The sequence below is a fragment of the Podarcis melisellensis genome (assembly GCF_964234715.1).
Source record: "Podarcis melisellensis genome assembly, chromosome: 1".
In the NCBI taxonomy this organism is placed as follows: Eukaryota; Metazoa; Chordata; class Lepidosauria; order Squamata; family Lacertidae; genus Podarcis; species Podarcis melisellensis.
In genome coordinates, this window is record NC_138528.1 from 78,146,022 (window position 1) to 78,165,141 (window position 19,120).

Below are 19,120 nucleotides of genomic sequence, written 5' to 3' on the forward strand. Positions count from 1 at the left end.
GAAGCACAGCTTTGCAGACAGAGTTAAGGGTTGCTAATTCAGCTCACCATCTTTGAAGGGATGGATGTACCCAAATATACGGAGGCCGTAATTCTTCCACTTGGGTGACACAGCCAACTTTTTCACTGTTGTGCGGGTCTAAGAGCCAGAAGAAAAGAGGAAGAGAGTGTTTGAATGTAATATTCCACAACACAGGCCTTGAGCAAATGTATGCTATATTCATTTGTTCAATATTTATCATACCCTTCATCAGTTCTATTGCTCCAAGTGCAGGTTACACCTCAACACACTATCAAACCATACAATAAAAGACTTGGGGTTTTTTAAAATAAAAAAATAATTTTTATTAAAGATTTTCGTGATTTACAAAAGTATGGGCATTGTCTCTCTTTTCAGGTTGTGTTTTTTTTATAGATCAATTACATTTGTTGTGAGACATTAGTGTTGTATGCAGTATAAGGTTAGGGAAGAAGGGAGAGAGAGAGGAAGGTTGGGGTGGTAAAACTTATATTCTTTTACTTAGTGTATGTGTGGTGTTTTGTATCAACATCCCTTGGGTAGGTTCTCTTTCTATTCACTTCTTATATTTCCTTGGTAGTGAGAGAGGTGGGGGGGGGCCTAGGGAAAGGTTGGTTATCTTTAGTGGCTGCAGTGAGATTTGTTTTTCATGTGTAAGGGGGGGGGATTGTTGGGTGAAGTTAGCCATATTGATTTGTATACTGTCAGTGGATTCTTGTTGTTGTCTACAATAAAAGTTTCTATAACTGAAACATCAGCTAAAATATATCAAACAGCAATACAATAACAAGCTGGTAGACCCATCACTAGTCAGCATTTACTCAGCTCCCTGCAAAAACCCGGCTCAAAAGATATCAAAATATCTTGTGAACATGCTTACACACTGGAAAACAGAGAATAATTTATATTCCCCAACCCTCCTCTTAAAATTCCTCCTCCCACTCAAGTGTCTTTTGCGGAGATTCATTCAGAAATTCCATGTGTAGCATGAGCCCTTAGCAGATGGATCATGACAGAAGTAATGCATTGCCAGTGTCTTGCATGGAAGTAAGTCAGCCTCCTTGATTTTGTCTGTCTTAAAGCTGGAGTAGGCACAAGGATGTGAACATGGGAATGGGATACCATAGCCCAGAGGCAGTCAATGTGGCACCCTCCAAATCTTGCTGGGACTCCAATTCCCATCAGCCCCACCCAGCATGGCCCAATGGTCAGGGATGATGGGAGTTGCAGTCCAGCAACATAAGGAGCACACCTCATTGGATAAACCTTACCATACCTGATACTGGCTTGCTGAAATCAAAGGAACTACACTTGTGGATTTCATTAGCACTTAGATCAAGTCAAATGCCCTAGTTACTAGTAGAATGGAAATTTACTGCAACAGTGGCTACAGATATTTACTACACAAAGAGAGTAACAGAAACCCCCCTCCTGGAGGTTATGCTGGAACTGGCCTCTTCGTCTTGCAGAATCACTTGTACTTACATGTGGATAGAGGGGGAAATGCAGGTTCTTCCTTAGGTGCCCAACAGCTCCTCCACACCAGTCTTCAAATACATGCAGGTTTGCTTTCCCTTTGTACTGCAGAAGAACAACATTTAGGCTATACACAAGCTCTCCGAGGCAATTCTGTGTGGGTGGGTGTATGCCTGTGTGCGTGTGTGACAGAGAGAGAATATAAACATTACATAGTGCAACACAATCCTGAATGGTGACAGGAGCCCTGAAAGACTATCGCAGTATTGCAATACCTCCTTCTCCTGGTGGTGCCAGGTGTACACCTAAGGCCTGCTGCAGACATGGGTAGGCCAGGTGAGCCCGTGGAATACTGAGGGGGCCTAGCCCCCTCCTTGAAAATTTTAGGGGGGCCCTCAGCCCACCCCCCCTTAGATGGCACCCCTGGGTCCAGGAGTCTTTCCAATCCTACCTGGAGATGCCAGGGATTGAATCTGGGATCTCTTGCATGTGACCTCCTGCTCTGCCACTGACTTTTAGTCCTTTCTCTGCTGACTGCTGCAGGCGCACCAGTGTTCCTCACAGCAAATATGTATCTTCATCTTTCAACATTTGTGTACCAGAGCTTGGGAACCCTAACAGGTCCATGATGCACATGGATGTGTTTACTGCAGTGAACACCAGTGTCATAAGCGATGTGCCGGGAGCAAAAATACTTTAACCTGTCTTAAACAAGAGGAATAGGAAGAATCTACAAAGCCTTTGTGAAAATATAAATTTATCTTTGCTTCACCCCAAAATCATAAACTCTGAGCTCAAGCTACTCGAGTCTCTTCTTCCCTATTTCTAGCTCCCCACCATTTTTAAAAATATAACATGCATATAGCAAAACATAGCTATCACAAAATTAAAAGTAAAATAATGTGGGCTAACAACACTAACAAAAATGTAATCAAAAATAAAAATAAAACATTTTCAAAAGACATTCTGATACTTGTGATTTACGTTAGCAATAGAGAGGACATTTGACACATAATGAGCAACAGATCTCTATTCTTCAAGCACTGAAATGTAAGACGCGATAGAATCCTGTTATGCAGTTAATGTACTGGCTAGGTTAGCAAATTCCATTACTTTTCTGAGTCATTACTTTCCTTGTGTTTGGCTGTTGCCTTCCAATTTTTGCACAGAGCTGTCCCACTGCAGTTAACACATCCCTTTTTAACATAGCTGGAGGTGATGTATGGTGGATTCTGATACTAATTTACATCACATACCTCAGTAGCAACTTCTATTGCTATCCCACCTACTCCCACCCCACCCTCAAGAAAAACCAGAGGCCCAACTCATGCAGTGTGAGCCCAAGCTCTTCAAGTACAGCTACCATTTTGGGCTCAGACTAGACAGCTCAGACAACTGGATGAAGAGTCTCCTATTTGGTAGAGCAGCATTATATGCAGCATCCATTGAACCAGCTGTTTATTTAGGGCCAGTATGGAGATCTGGCTCAATGCAATGAAGGACATCAAGGTGTCTGCTCCCATTCAAGCATGGGGTGATGTTACCTATGTGTTGTGTACATACTTGTGGCATAATCAGCACACTAGAAGCCAGCTCAATGATGGTGCTTAGTCACACTGATCAATGCAGAGGACCTTAACTGAATTTAAAAGATAGGGAGGCGTATCCTGGGTAGGCACAATTGGGATGAAATTTCAGAAGGTAAAAACTCCTTTCCAGAATTACTTCTCTCCTGTTTCAAACCACTCAGGCGCTTAATTCCTCACAGTCAAGGTATCAGCCAGAATTTGGAACAATAACTGCTTCATTCTACAAACAACAGCCACACTCTGACAGTAGCCATGCCTTGTCCATATCTGTGTCAGGAATACAATACAGGTACTAAAATTTAATTTATGGCCATGTCATATCAAATGCATCAGCTGTGGCTCTTTCAACAATGATTGCTAATTAGTCCACATCCCCTTTCTATGAAAACGCTTTCCTAGATTTAGCTATATCCAGCCCACATAACTGTCCCGGGGATGATGCCCATCTCCCAAAGGCCCCCACCCCAAGCTTTTGTATTTAAAACAGCATGCACCACATATTGCCATATCACACTGGCTAAGCATACATGTGTGCAGAGTGAAAACCACAGCCACTTCTCTTCAAGTTCTTTGGCTGCTTTGCTACCTGCAGCCAAGCCATGGGCAAACTCAGGCTTGTGGTCTGTCTCTACCCAACAAACCACAAGTAGTAAGCTAAGGACAAACAGTGGCTACAGCTCATGGTTTGTTTGGAGCGAGACAAACCATGAACCTAGGTCTCTACCTAATGCTAACCCAAACCATGGCTTTGCTCTGTAGCAAAGTGACTGCCATTTTCGCTCTGTGCACCTGCACATGATGCATGCATTTATGGGAGTGCTACAAAGGGCTGTGCCACCTCAGAAGGCTCATGTGTCATGTGTGAAGGAGGCCAATATAAACATGTTGTTGTTTAGTCGGGTCCAACTCTTCGTGACCCCATGGACCTGAGCACGCCAGGCACTCCTGTCTAAGCTGGTTTTAAAGCTCTTTCTTATGGCATCCTCAAAGACTTGTGAGAACCATAGCTTTGTTAGAATGTTGAGAATTCACTGTTAGAGAATATTAGCTCCACCCACCCACAGAGCTATGATTCCCAGAATTTCTTGGGGGTGGAGATCTGTGGCATTTTAATTGGTTTAAGTTTGTAGTGAAGAGATGCCCCAGTTCTGGCAGGCTGCTCTTCTTTTGCCCGTATCTGTCTCTCATTATTTCTTAATTTCTTTCTCATTATTTTTTTTCAGCCCTCTGAGGCTTATTCTAGTGGTTAAGCACAATCATCGAATTAATTGACTTCATACGCTCAATATACTTATTCCCCCCCCCCATTATTACTATTGGCCACCCTTTCAGCAGGGCAAAGCATAACATGGGACTGGTTCACAGAACATGGTAGTGTAATGAATATATAGAAATACACTTGCAGTGCAGCCATTTCTTAATGAAAAGGTTCTCTCTTGGATGCCAGGCTTTCTAGACTGCTCTGAGATGTTCACGGAACATTGGAAGCTGTCTTATACAGAGTCAGAACACTGGTCCATCTAGCTCAGGAGTGTTTACACCAACTGGCAGGTGATCTTCCTGGGTTTCAGACAGTTCACAGCTCTACCTGGAGATGCTAGGAATGGAACCTAGGACCTTCTGCACTCAAAACAGTTGCTCTTCCATTGAGCTGTGGCCCTTCCTCCAAACACTTTGCTCTGCCTCTGATCAAGCAACATATTCTGTGCACATTCCATGCACATTTGCAATACTCATGTACAAAGTACAATGAAGGAATAATTAGGGGAACACAAGATACAAAGAAGAGTAAAAGGCAGGTTGGGGCCTTTATTCATGAACAGGTCTACTACTGAGTAGCTGTGCCATCCTGCTGCTTGAAACCATAGGCTGGACCCCTTACAAGTAAAGTGTAATTGTGGGCAAACTAATTTACCTATGGAAATGCAAGTTGGTACACATGTTTGTGTGCATCCAATGGAGGGGTATTATTGGGTTGTTTTTATTTTGATTATCTATTTTGTGGTTTTATATTTTGATTTTGTTCTGTGAACCGCCCTGAGACCTCTGGGTATAGGGCGATATATAAATTCAATAAATATAACAATAAATAATAAATAGTATGTCAGGGGAAGGCTAATGCTAGAAACCTTCTCTGTTTTTACAAACACAAAGAGAATTTAATACAGGGGCATTGTCGAATAAATGATCTCTTGTGTGCCTTCTGAGGTGGCTCAGCCCTTTCTACCAGTAGGACTAGACAGTCACATATGCATGTCATTTGATGTTTCAAGCCTGACATGAATAGCAAATGCTGAGATCAAGAATGGCTCCTTGATGTGTAGACTATGTTTCAAACCATCTAGCACAATTGTGGTGGCACAGATAAGCCACAATTTTGGTATGGGCTACTTCACAGCACCATCTGCAGTTATCAGTAACCCAGCAGCAACTGTTTAGGCATCCATTTACAGATATCCACCTGAGAGATACAGAGCAAGGTCATACTCCAGCCTCTTAAGGAGGGACCATGTGAGCCAAAACTCTTCAGTTCCTGTAACAGGCCTATAGTTCTACCATTTTAAAATTGTAGGTTTCTATCCTACCCCATAATAACCTTCCATGGCAATTCACAACAATAAAGCATACATAATCCCACAACAACTAAAACATTTAAATTTCTAACTTATGGAACAATATAATCAAGTCATCTTAAATGAGTCAGTTTCCTCAAGTATGTGCCTGGTGAAGTACAAAGGTCTTGATCAGCCTTCCCCAACCTGGTGCCCTCCGGATGTTGTTAAGACTACAACTCCCATCAGCCCAAGCCAGCACGTCCAATGGTCAAGAATGTAGTCCAACAGCATCTGGAGGGCACCTGGTTGGGGAAGCCTGGGCTTGAACTAAAAAAAAAATCATAGCATCACTTATAGTCTGTAAATGAAGAAGTTCCAGAGGTTTGGTGTCAACTCGGAGAAAGCCCTGTTTCTTGTAGAAATCAAAGGTAACAAAATGTTTTCTCTCTAGATGACTGTGGTGAACGTGGAACATCATACGGGATAGGAGTTTCTCGGGTATTCTAAGCCCAGTCAGTATACAGAGCTAGTTATGGCCGGAGAGCCCTTTTCCAACCTTGCTCTATACTCCTGGCAAAGAAATTCTGCGGCAACCACAAACTTTCCCTATACAGCATGGGACTGCTAACACTGGACTCCAAAAATTCTGGCCTCTCATGCAGTGTCAACACCAGAGAGGTACGGGGGGGGGGGCTACAGTAAACAGTTCATCATTATGAGGATAAGATGCAAACTTCTCTATAGTAACTTCTGAGCCTACAGCTTTCTGAGATGCTAACAAGGGCCCGCTCCTCTTCTAATAGCAATACTCTCTTAATCTTCCTCTCCATAATCACAACAGAGTCCTCCTTCAAACAGTGATTAATGACCACCCCCGCTTCCTAGATTCAAGTCTGTGGATCAAAATCTGGCACATCTCAGCTGCTGCTCCCTCTGGGCATTGTTGTGCGCTTCAAATGGAGGGCTGGATCATCAGCTGGTGCAGATGTGCCACTTTAGTGAAGTCAATGGTGCTTAACTAATCCACAGGAGCTGAAGAAAACAGAAGCTGCTGGGAAGGATATCATGAGAGGGGGAGGGATTTCCCTTCCAATGGGGCAGCTGAAGAAGGCACCACGCAGCCCCCCAACTGGTATGCATTGCACCACCAGTCTGTAGTAAACGATCTTCCCCACAGCCATCAGGGAACCTTCTTTGGAAAGAGAGGCTAAACGTTTTAGGATTGACTACTCAATAGGTGTCATGTACATCAGGGTTGCTATTTTGCACAAAGCTACTGAGGATGCTGACCAGCCTCCCGTGAAACCTCGCAGATAATGAGACCTAACCACTTGACAAATCAACGAACAAAGCCCATTATGTGCCACAGCATGTCCCAGACTTCTTTTGCCTGGCTGCTGATGGTGCTTACTGATCTGTGGGATTTGCTCATTTGCGATGCAACTCCCAGGTCTGGCTCTGTGATCAAACTGCATCCTCCTCCCATAAGCATCGCTCAGCACCTACCCTCTCGGGCATCTCAGTGCATCCCACTAACAACAGCTTCCCTGCCACAGTTCTTCGGGACCTTCCTGATGCTTTTCATGGTGGCAGGCAGAATGATGGCTGAATAATGCATGAGTGCATTAAGCAGGCAGATGCCCAGGCGCAGGTGTCAGTCAATCCAGGCTGGGCTTTACCCTGAACTGACAAAAGTAAAACAGTGCTGGGAAATCAGTGTGAAATGGGCTGCACCAAATGTGATGGAGCAGGATGGAGTGAATGCACACTGGCCTCTGATCTGCCTTGGGTGCCTGGTCTAATTATGTGTGTCTGTAATTTTCTCTGCATCAATATCTAAAAACTGTGTTCAGTTGTTATTAGTGTGCAGTTCAAGAAGGGTTCAAATACTGTAAGAGAGGAATTGCTGGCTGGTATCTCAAGCTTTATTATTGGGTTTCATAAAATCATATGGCACAAGTAGACCTTATGGGTCATCTACTCACATCTCCTGGCCTGAGACAGATGGCCTCTGCTTAAAGCATCCTTTGTAGGTGCACTATTTTGGAGGACAAAGTAGGAGTGAAGCGAAGGGCCACAATCCATTGTGAAACTATTCCTTGAAGCATCACTGAAATGAACAGGAACTGGGCAAGAGGGTCAGTACTGCTCTTACACAGTTATTCATTTCACTGGGACTTAATTAAGGTTATTAATCAGAATTGTGCCCAATGATTTCACCTTTGCACACAGCTGGTAACTGCACAATTAGTATCATTTTCCAAACTTCCCCTGTGCAAACCACCCCGCCCCTCCAGATTACCTCCCTTCCTTGAAAATGTGCTTTGTTCAGCTTACCTGCTCGCTCCAGGGCAGAACATGTCTGGTTACGTTTGGCTTTGGGGGTCTTCCAGCTCTGTCAAGGCCGTGTCTTTTTGAAAACCAACCATCAACCCCTTGCTCTTCAGTCTGTAAGAAGGGAGGAGGAGTAGGAGGAGAAGCAACAACAGCAAATTCAGCACCAAGTGGGATGAATCCCATAAAGGGCCAAGGTGAGAGAACAAAACGGAAAGTACTAATGTCATTTCTATTATTAGCTATTGCCAGCGCAACATGCTCTCTGCTTGACAGGATCAATTATCTGCAGCACTAAATTGTTTGGCTTCATGGAAGTCACCTCAGCACCCGGTGTAGGAGTTCATGCATTAATGTCATACGGAAATCATCATTCTCCTCCAAAGTAGAATCTTGCAATTAATTGAAATTACCTCAGTCCACAGTGTATGGACAGGGAAGTTGCAGGGGTGGGGGGGTATTATATCCAGAAACAAAGAGGAGGAGGAAAAAATAATTTTGAGCACCTTTACCATAAGAACATATAGGAAGAACCCTGTTGGCTCAGGAGAATGGCCCATCTAGTCCAGCAACCTGATCTCAGAGGTCAACCAAGCTGCCTGTTGGGAAGCACCCAAGCAGGACCTGCGTGCAATAGCACTCTGCCCACCTATAATTCCCAGCAAGTGGTATTTAAGAGGCATACTGCCTCTAACAGTAGAGGAGGAGCATAGCCATTGTGGCTAGTAGCCCACCCAGGTTAGTAGTACCTCATGTGCATTTGGTTAGAACCCTATCAGGACCTCCCACAGATTCTGCATCAAAGGAATTTCTTGGGAGGATGAGTGAGATATAACAAATGGAATCGCACACTACTCAAAGGATAAGTAGTATTTGCAGTTTCTTTTTTATGCCTATGACATGAAACTGACCTCACCTCCGCACTCCAAATTCAACAGCCCTGTTTAGGGAAGTTTTTAATGTTTGATGTTTTATTGTATTTTTAATATTTTGTTGGAAGCCGCCCAGAGTGGTTGGGGAAACCCAGCCAGATGTGCGGGGTATGTTGTTGTTGTTGTTATTATTATTATTATTATTATTATTATTATTATTATTATTATTATTATTACTACTATTATTACTATTACTACTACTACTACATGGAGAGGCAAGGTATGTTTAGAGTCAACACAGAGTATTTCCATAAAATCAATGGGACTTGCTTTTGAATAAACATGCAAAACCTTGTGTTTTGAATGAACATGCAAAATCTGTGTTCCTAAGTTTAATTATTTGGAAGTAAATGTCTCCATGAAACAATGGAACTTACTTCCAAATGTTTATAGTTGGGTTTTAAAGCTATTTCTTATGCAGTTCTTACATTTCCAGTGAGTAGACTTATTGCTGGCTAGGATATACCCTTGATTAAAAACCCTTGGATATCTTCCGCTTTACTGAGTGCATGTAATAACACTCCCAAGTGGTGTGTTACAAGCAGGATGGTGTTAACTGACTGGCGCTGCTTCCTATCTTACAATACTGTCTCCACTTTCTCACCAGGACACAGCTCATACCTGATCCTATCTCACAAAGAATCTAAAATCTAGTTTCTGAACTTCAGGGACAAACAGAGCGGAGGTGCTTCAAAATGTGAAGAGATCCCAGGGTGGCTTCAGGACAAGAGCAAAGAGAATATAACACGGCAGAATGTGACTCACCGTGGAAAATGAACAATATCCATTCTGAAGACAAGAGACAACATATAGGTGCACACATGTAGCACTGATGCATAAAAGACACCATTGAAAAAATTAAAAAAATTCAGGAAAAAAGACTTGGAGAATGTATGTAGAAAGTGTGCAAGAGAAGAGGAGATATTATGAGGTGCCCTCTGACTCTATTTGCATGCGGAGGCAGGCAGGAAATGACTCAGGCCTGCCCCAATCAGGTTGTGCCATCCAGTCCTCATTATACAGAGACGAATTACTCAGCCGATTAGGGTACTCAAAGGAGGAAACAAAAGCCTTAGCCTGTGATAAATGACTCCTTGTCAAACTCCTAGTCTGGCAGAATTAATTCTCAGCCAGCTGCAACTAGTGAAGAGTAGAGGAAGCATAAACCACCTCTGAGGCTTGAGATCAGCAGGGTATCTCTCACCTCTTCCCCAGACCCTCCCTGTGGGCAGCCCACACCAGCTTAAGAATGGAAGCACATTAATACTTATCTGTATTCTGGGCACTTTACAACTGGCTCTGACTAGCCAGCCATTCATCTCCATCCCAAACATGAGAATGGTCCCTAAATTACTAAAAAAATCTGGGTGTGGGTGTACATAGAGATGTTCGGCTTATCACACAGTCAGAGGCTATAGGTAGCAGGATATCCATATGAACAGAACCGCAGCAAAGAAAGTTTCGACATAGCCAGCACATAGTAGTGACTATTTGATCTCACTCCAAGTCTAAATTTTGAGCTTTGTGGGCTTGGGTGGTGAGCCCATGCAAATACACAATTTCTTCTGTCCCTCCATTGAAGGGCTCCATAGAGCCTTCTCTCACTATCCCAGAAAGGTTGAGCATGTCCAAAAGTCAGCAATGTTTCCTGGTAGACCTGCAGTTATAACAATCTGCTGGCTGTTGGACCATACTTACCTGCTAAGCGTGGAATAGATCTCTGTCAAAGCCTTCCTACCTTCCTGTTAGCCTTGAGCATATATTGTAAAAGAGCTGGTGATCTGTATTACTAACATGGGAAGATGGCGTGTGCAGGGCGGCGGTCTGCTGCTCACAAAGGACGTGGAAGAACTCTAAAGTGAGGAGTGCTAGCTCCAAGGTGGAAGCATACACACTGCATACAGGAGGCCATGGGTTCAATCTCTCACATTTCTAGGTAAATCTGGGAAAGACTCCTGTTTGAAACCCTGGAGAACCAGATGGACCAATGGTCTGACCTAGTGTAGGGCAGTTTTCTGCATTCCACATAAAAGCAGCTGTTTCTGAGGATGAACTGCACAAGAATGTTATTATCTTGGGATGAGCCAGAGACTGGAATGATCAAGGGCCTGCCAGAACCAAGATTCTCAGTGGCTGCCACCCAATTTATGCCAACATGTGGCATGACGTTGATCAAGCATCTTACTCCGTTTTCCTCAGATCTGACATCTGAATAACTGAGACAATGCCACACTCCCCACTTTGTGAAGATGATGAGCTCACCCTGAGACAGTTGCCATATGCTGGTGGAATAGCGGTATTGCCATGCCCTTTGCCACAAGCTCAAGGTCTCTTGATACACAACACATCCCTGCACTTATCTGGAAGCAAAATGGCTCCTATAGCCTCTGCTTCTCAGCATGGCTCTTGGCTACACGCCGTGAGCCTTCTCCCAAATATTGCTCTGTGTCCTCCCTCTCTGTCTCAAGTGTGTGATCAAACCTCTAAGAGAGAAATCTTCACACACGCAGGCAGCAGAGATTATTATAGCATCATCCAGCCAGGACAAGGAACAAAAAGCCTTTGATGGCAGCCACATCTAATACTATTATTTCTGAGCCGACTTCCACTTAGTTCAGACATCTCTTCAGAAGCAAGCAAGGGACTGCCCGCCTCTTATGTGCAGGCCAAATACATGCTGCCTGGGAACTGATATGACAAAAGGTCTTGGGTAGGGATGAGGATTAATATGGAAATGCCCCATTTTGCAATTTCCACTTTGGCACTGAGACAGGCCGAGTTCCAGGACAACAAAACCCTTTGCCTTTAATAAAACAGCATTCTGAATACCATCACAGGTCTGAGGACAAACATGCATGGCAGTTACGCACATGCTCCTGAATATTTATACATTTGGGGGAAATGAAAAAGGGCAGGAAGGAAAAGTGATCTGGTATGAAAGATGAGCTATGAGGAAACGGGCACCTCAAGTTGCCCCTCTCGAGTGCTGAGGCTGTGGCTGACTGTGACACAAATGCCATTCACACCCAGCTGCAGTTGGCACACTGTGGCTCATGGACCCTTGCGCAGGAGCCCACCAAGACGACATAGTCACTAGGATCCCCCAAAGTAATATAGATTTAGGTCTCAATGGCTCAAGACAATATCAGAATTCATGATTACTGAGATCTCTTGCCACAACTTCTCCCCAGAAGCTCAAAGGAAATGCTGAGGAGAATTAGTGCCTAATGTTTTTATTATACACAAACATGCCAGTCAGACAATTGAGGCTCCAGTTAGTCATAGATCTTCACTTAGCAAAGCTGAGCAGGCCCATTACTTCATAATATACACACCAAAGCCCTTCACAACCCATGCTAGTCCAACTTACCTAGGTCTATTTGCAAGGGTGGTCTGATCCATTATTCTGCCCGCAGTGAGGTGGTGCAGTTAAGTGTCCCCTCCCACACACAAACCAAGGTTATTTTGCCAAGTTATTCTGGTACCTGAGGCAAAGAATCACACAAGCACCCCTCCCAAACACATAACACAAAAATAAAGTAATTTTTAAAAAGTTAGGTTTGCTGCTCTTTCATGCATCGGCTCATCAATATAAGTGTGTGTCCAGGGCACACTCAAACCCAGAGCTGGCACTAGCTACTTGGCTCCTCCAGCATAATCCAGGACTTTCACACAACCTCAGTGGCACAAGGAGGAGGGCAATGCTATTGCAGTTCCTGCCGCGCAGCTGAGATAACGTAAAAATTAGAGCAAGCTGCAGCCCACCTCGACTCCACACAAGTAGGAAGAGAATAAAAGGTGGGTGGATATACTCTGCTTAGAATTAGCAATAGCACTGCCGTCTAATTGTGACATCTGGAGATCTGCCATAATGAAGCCAACTGTGTTACAGACGTTCATTCTAGCTTTAAAAAACAAACAGGAGAGCAGGATAGTTCGATATTTTGTTCACTTTCACCATCTCCCCTTTTCGACTTTGCGTTTAAAACAGATTTGCTCAGTAACCATTGGGCTCTGAAGAGTGGCTTATTGATTGGCTGGGTGATAATTGATAGCAGCTTGTAAAGGGCCCTAGTAACCCATCCCTTCCATTCAGCGCTTCCTCTGCCCACTCACACAGCAGTTGTCTAATCACATAAACATCCTTTGTGGAATTCCACTTTGTTGTGTCACTAGCAGCATCGCTGCTTTCTTTAGTGGGTGGGTATTCAAGAGATGCATCAGCTACTCTGGGCACAGGGGGCTCAGTTTTCAGAAACTTCATTCTATGGATTTTTCGGTGCCAATAGAACTCTAAGCAGTTTGTTATAAAACTTATACGTCAAGTAAATATTGATAACCCTACTTTATGAATGCGGAGAAACACAGCTTGCTCATAGAGATTCACTGCAAGGTCACACACCGAACACCTGCTATTAATAATATGTTTTACTGTGAACCACTGGGGGTTTTTACAAACAAAAAATGGACATAGATTTCTAAAATAAAAAGGCTTCCTATTTTGCTGGTTAACTGCAAGCTGAGCAACTTGTTCGTTGCTAGAAGTTTTGGCCAACACATATTCATGTTATTTGCAGTCATGAGGACTACGAAGCCACGGTATAGACAGAATGTGGTTGGTGATGACTATTAGCATGGAGTGCCCTCCCATCAGATGTCAAGGAAATAAACAACTATCTGACTTTTAGAAGACATCCGAAGGCAGCCCTGTTTAGGGAAGTTTTTAATGTTTGAAGTTTTATTCTGTTTTTAGTGTTCTGTTGGGAGCCGCCCAGAGTAGCTGGGGAAACCCAGCCAGATGGGCAGGGTATAAATAATAAAATTATTTATTATGATGATTATGAAATTCAACAAGGGGAATTCAACACAACTGCAGTTGACAGGAGTTAAGGTGAAGTAAGAATGTGACATTTCCTCACGAATCCAGCAATCAGCTCTAGCGAGCCGAAGAAAAGAAGCTGTAATAACATTAATCATTTGGTAACAAAAAGATAGCAGAATGTGGTCAAAAGTGAGCTGCCTTCATTGAATGGACACAGGAAGCGCTTGCAGCCTCCCGAGCCCCACCTACCCTACAAGCTCCTTGGGCAATTCCCCCCCCCCAAACCTCCACTTACTAAAAGAGATTGGCACATGCAGGGCGACAAAATGCCCTCCTGGGTCTCCCTTCTTTTTTAAAGGATTATATTAATCCAATTCTGGGTTTGTCTCTCACAATAGAGATGGATTAGTCTGCAGCTCACCTTTATGTAATAAATAAGGAAAGAGGGAAATACACACATTATTTCACTGTGCTGCTTGTGGAGTAGGCTGAAGTAATTCCTAAGCCTCTCTCTGGGAAATAATAAAAATGAAACAGTAAAAGCTTATTAACAGCCAAGATTAGTATGTGGGTCTGTGGGGCTTCTTGTGGCAAAACCAGTTCTGTTTCCTCAGAAGGGCTTAAAGAGGCAAGAGGCTTCCTTCGGTTCAGCCTCCAAGCCGTTGTAGGCCCTTTCTCCAACAGATTATAAAACTAGCCAGATTTCCCCTCAGCAGAAAGGAAACTTTGCAGGTAGCTTTTTCTCTCAATAAAACTATTCTGTGCAAGGCTATCAACGAGGTCAGACAAGTGGATGTTCCACATATGACAGAAACAGTGAAGCTTTTCTCCATTTTAGAATGATTACGTTTAACAGACCTGTCCCAGATGCATGCAAACGTTGCTAGGAAAATAGTCAAGGAGACACGCACTGTGGAGCACCTGCAAACGCAAAGCAAGCATTGCCACTCTCCAAAGAGACTGTGACATTCTGAGTCACTTTGAGGTAGGAGGGAAGCTCAGATACCCAAACACTGATGTGTGTACACATTCAAAAACTGGGTGGATGATATACCCCCTTGCCATTTGCTTCAGCAGGTAACAGCTCTTATGGCAACTGGCTCTGCTCATGTGGGTGTGATTTTGGCAGGATGAAGCTAAACAGTTGCATTTGTACAAGGATGAGCACTAGCACAACAGGGTGTCTCTCTCTCTTCTCCCCGCACCATGTGTGCCCTGTGCCATCTCCAGATCTGCTCCAGAAGGTTGGGGAAATGGCCACAGGTTTCGGGGGGCACACGAGGGGAGAGGAGCGGAGAATGTTTGGTCATACAAGGAGAAATCCTTGCACTGATAGAACGTTCTCTTTAGTGCTACTGTGAATACAGCTCAATATCTCTCTGGCTGCTCCTACACCATACATTTAGAGCACCTTTCCCTTCCTCAACAAGAGTGCAGTATGTGGTATGCAGGGCATCTGCTTTCAAACAAGGTGGGACTGGAATTAGTATGTATTTTTTAATACTTGCAGGGTAATCTTACTCAGAGCAAGTGCCACTGTGCTCAGTAAGTTCTGACTCCCTAGAAAGTATGTCTAGAACTGCAGCCTTCATGTGTCAGGTTCTTTACAAATCTCATCTCATTGATAAAACTGGCTGGACAGAATTTTCTTTTAAAAATTACAAAGTGTTGTTCTTATTTAAAAATTTTAAAAAAACCACACCAAAATTATTGCTTTTTTTAGTCTCGCATGAGCACACTACTGCCCTCTGGTGGTTAGATTCAAATTCAAATGTTTGCAGTTCATTTTTCTGCAACTAGAGCACATCTCATATGATTTTGTCAACCATCTTTCCCCATATCTAGTGCTTTCCAGAAGTTTTTGACTACAATTCCCATCAGCCCCAACTACCATGGCCATGCTGGCTATGACTGATGGGAGCTATAGTACAAAATATTACCATGTAGGAGAAGGTCTGTTTAGAATTAACTGTAGTACAAAAATCTCAAAAGGACTATATGTAAAACCCTGGTTAACTTGGTATCTATCAAAATAAGATAAAAATAGACCCGGAAGTCTGCAGAATTTAGTTTTCTGAGACATTATTGAGACAACACTCAAAATGACATAGGTCAGGTAATTTTCATGCTAATATCAATATTTCTATTTGTTAAAGCTGTATTCTATTCTCCTGCCAAGGAACTCACAGCCAGCATACAAGAGGTTGCCAGGCAAGGCATTCTGAATCAATGCATCATTAATGTTGCAAGGAGCAGTTCTAATCCTGACTGTGTCTCTCAATTGTGAGCCGTATCCTCAGGGTGTATGTTCTAGCAAGTTTCTAGCAATAGCCTATCCTTATTCCTTACACCACAGGTGAATACCAATGAGCCCTTCCTGCTAGGAGAAATGCTTTGTGACTGAAATTAGCCATGGGCCTGCCCTTGATGTTGAAACCTTTTGAACTCTCAGCAAGAAGCCACTGATGGATAAGGTCGCAGGCTGGGTCCTTTGCACTGACACCTTGTCTTTGACCTCTGCTCCTCCTGAGCTTTTGGTGCCCCTGATTTCAGTGGCCTGCTGGCAGAAGAAATACAGAGGCCTAGATAGAAGGTGTCTTTGACATTATATCAAGGCAGAAGTAGGTCCAGCTTAAAAGCATGTCGCTCGATAAGCAGAAATGTTAAGAGAAGAAGAAATGGTTCTTTTGTTGAAGGCCCTGTCATTTTTGAGCAGTGTGCAGAAATAAACCCTCCAGGGGACAAAGCAGCCCCATTTTTGGATGCAAAAGTTTCTATTGATTTTTATTTCAGAGACACTCTGTACATTAGATGACTTTAGAAATGCTCTGGAGTGGAAGGAGCACAATCGCAGATTCCCACACACGGCTACCTCCAAGCAAAATAAGCTTTATGAACTCCTACATCGGCTTTCAGCAGACACTGCCAGGATGCCATTTGTACCATTAACAGACTAATCCAGTTGTGTCAAGGAAGCCCTTATTGCCCCTGTTGTTCCAGTGGAAAGTGGGCTACAATACTGCCATGGAGCAAATTAACACAGAGAGAGAAAACCACTCATGCCTTCCCTTTAACCCACATACCAAGCTTACAGCTGCAGGTTATATCAGTTAATAAAAATAACTGACTTCTTGCCCTTGCTCACTGGGTGTGTGGGCTGTAGGACCATCAACTGTTTATGCTGGTTGCTGCAAGGGTGACTCTTAGAGCTATGAAGAAGGCCAACTGCAGCAAATCTTTGAAAGCAACAGCAGCTCTCTCCAGTCCACCTCACAGTCTGCGGTGGGGACAGGGACTTGAGCCATTGGCCTATGGAGCGCATTTCATTATAGACCACACAGGCAAAGAACAAAGTGTGAAGCCTGGGTGAGTTGTCTGGCACTTCCCAGAGAAGTTCTAGGAATCAAACTATCTGTGGGTCCCTTCTCTTTTCCTGCCTTATAGTATGCCTGTGGAACACATTTGCTATTGGCACAAGAGAAAAGATCTAAAGTGTCTTTCTTTAGGACAACAGGGTGGGGGTGGGGGAGTAGTGCCATCATGGATTCAGCACTGGTGTAATTCAGTATCCTGTTTCCATGAAACAAAGCAGGGGGAAGGTAGCCTTGGTGCAAAGAAGACCACCAGGAGAGAGGGGGGGGGGAGAGAGAGAGTGTGTGTGTGTGTTTAAACAGGATAAGCTGCTATTGTCTTTTAAAAATGAGATGCATTGCAGGGATGTGGTTCTGCTGATGTTTGCTTGGGTTTCTCTTCTGACCAGGAATCCTTGTGAGAATAAACACACACACACACACACACACACCCCTTCAAAGTCGTGGTGGTGTGTGTGTGACTCATCAGATCTGCAAATAGGTGCCCATAGTATTTGCATAATCACTGTACAGATGTCACATGCTTATGAGCTAGCTGAACCCATAAGGTATGGAAATACTAGCTGGAGAGAGAGAGAGAGAGAGAGAGAGAGAGAGAGAGAGAGAGAGAGAGAGAGAGAGAGAGGAGAGAGAGAAAGAGCCTTGCACTGTTCCAAAGACAATATACTGCAGCGTCCACATAACAGATGGACAAGCTGAGAAGGTAGTAGGGGCAACTTTGGATCTCTGGCAACAAATGAATAACAACTGTGTATTTATCCCTCAGTATCTGGAAAGTTGAGGCCAGAATGGACAAGCTCTACAAGAGAAGGCTGAGCTGGGCCAAGCAAACCTGTTAATGCCAACCTGATGTCCTCCAAATGGTTGTGACTATGGCTTCACCAGTCCAGCCAGTAGTATTGTGCTAGGTAAGACTGCTGGGAATTGTAGTTCGACACCTCTGGAGGGCGCCAGGTCAGGGAAGGCTGCACTATGTTCCAAGACAGAAAACCTCGACATTCAAGAGCAAACGGCAGCCGTTCCCCTTGCCTTTGCCCCTCCCTCTTAAACAAACAAAACTGGATTCCCACAAAACCTGAGAATTTACTTGGATCAGAGTAGCCTAGCTCTGAATAGCTTCCTCTATATATTCGGGAAGTGGGGAAAGTTCACTCTGCTTCAAGAAGCAAACCTTGAAATTTATTCCATGGGTCCAAAACAAATACAACGTCAGAGAGAGAGAGAGATGGAAACTTTTACCCTACCATTACAAAATTCTGTGAAGCATTACTTTGCAGGGGCCTTTGTGAGAAACAAATTTATAATAGCTGTGGCACGGAGACAGTGCCTGGACTGGCCATAGCTCCTTCAATAGAGTGCTCTCTTTCTCCCACCCCCAACCTCCAAATTTCTCTTGGCAGCTGTAAGAGAAGAACCTTTTGGTCTTTTCTGCTGAAGAACACAGAGGCCCTTTAATCTGCCACCGCTTCAGGCACACTAAGGAAAAAAAGGGGGGGAGTGTGTGTGTATGTGAGAGTGTGTGAAAAAAGTAAATTTATTCAGCTTCTTCTATCAAATCTGTGCTATCCTCCACATTTTGAGACCCAGCTGCAAACTGCGTACCAATTAGATTGTGAGAAATAGGGTTTTTGAACTGCTAGCCTGAGGTTGCTGCGTCTGGTCCCTTGGTGAAGGGTCAGGATTGGCCCTGTGGGATTGGTACCACAGAAAGCTATGCATGTGTGCAGCCATCTCCCCCTTCCCCCCACTGCTAGTGGGAGGAGCTGTTAAAATATGCCATGTCTGGAAGAGGGAAACAAGACACCCCTCCTTTCAACAAGCACAAATGCGGCTCCCAGTGGCAAGTCCACCCTCCTCCCCACATCTCCAAACTCAGCAGCTTCTTGAGACAAACTCCGTACATAGTTAACAGCTAAGATGCCAAAGCAGCGGAAGAAATTCTTCCTTTTTAAAACAATCACAGCGCTATTATGTTGTCTCCCTAATAATGCCTTCAGAGGGCATTGTGTTCCTTTCCTCTGGG

The 19,120-nt window shown here is 43.9% G+C and overlaps 1 protein-coding gene across 6 annotated transcripts in view; it reads right to left on the reverse strand.

The window, feature by feature from the left end:
• The window catches only part of B4GALNT4 (beta-1,4-N-acetyl-galactosaminyltransferase 4), a 179,295-nt gene that overhangs the window by 56,640 nt on the left and 103,535 nt on the right, over nt 1–19,120 (reverse strand). For 5 of the 6 annotated variants that reach the window (XM_081884509.1, XM_081884511.1, XM_081884513.1 and 2 more), the window contains exons 3-5: nt 7,976–8,086; nt 1,504–1,599; nt 48–138 (exon numbers count right to left, since the gene is read on the reverse strand). In XM_081884509.1, the coding sequence (XP_081740635.1) occupies nt 48–138; nt 1,504–1,599; nt 7,976–8,086 (298 nt within the window). Of the gene's footprint in view, nt 1–47; nt 139–1,503; nt 1,600–7,975; nt 8,087–19,120 lie in introns of those variants that run through there. The other variant, XM_081884514.1, reaches the window with a different exon arrangement.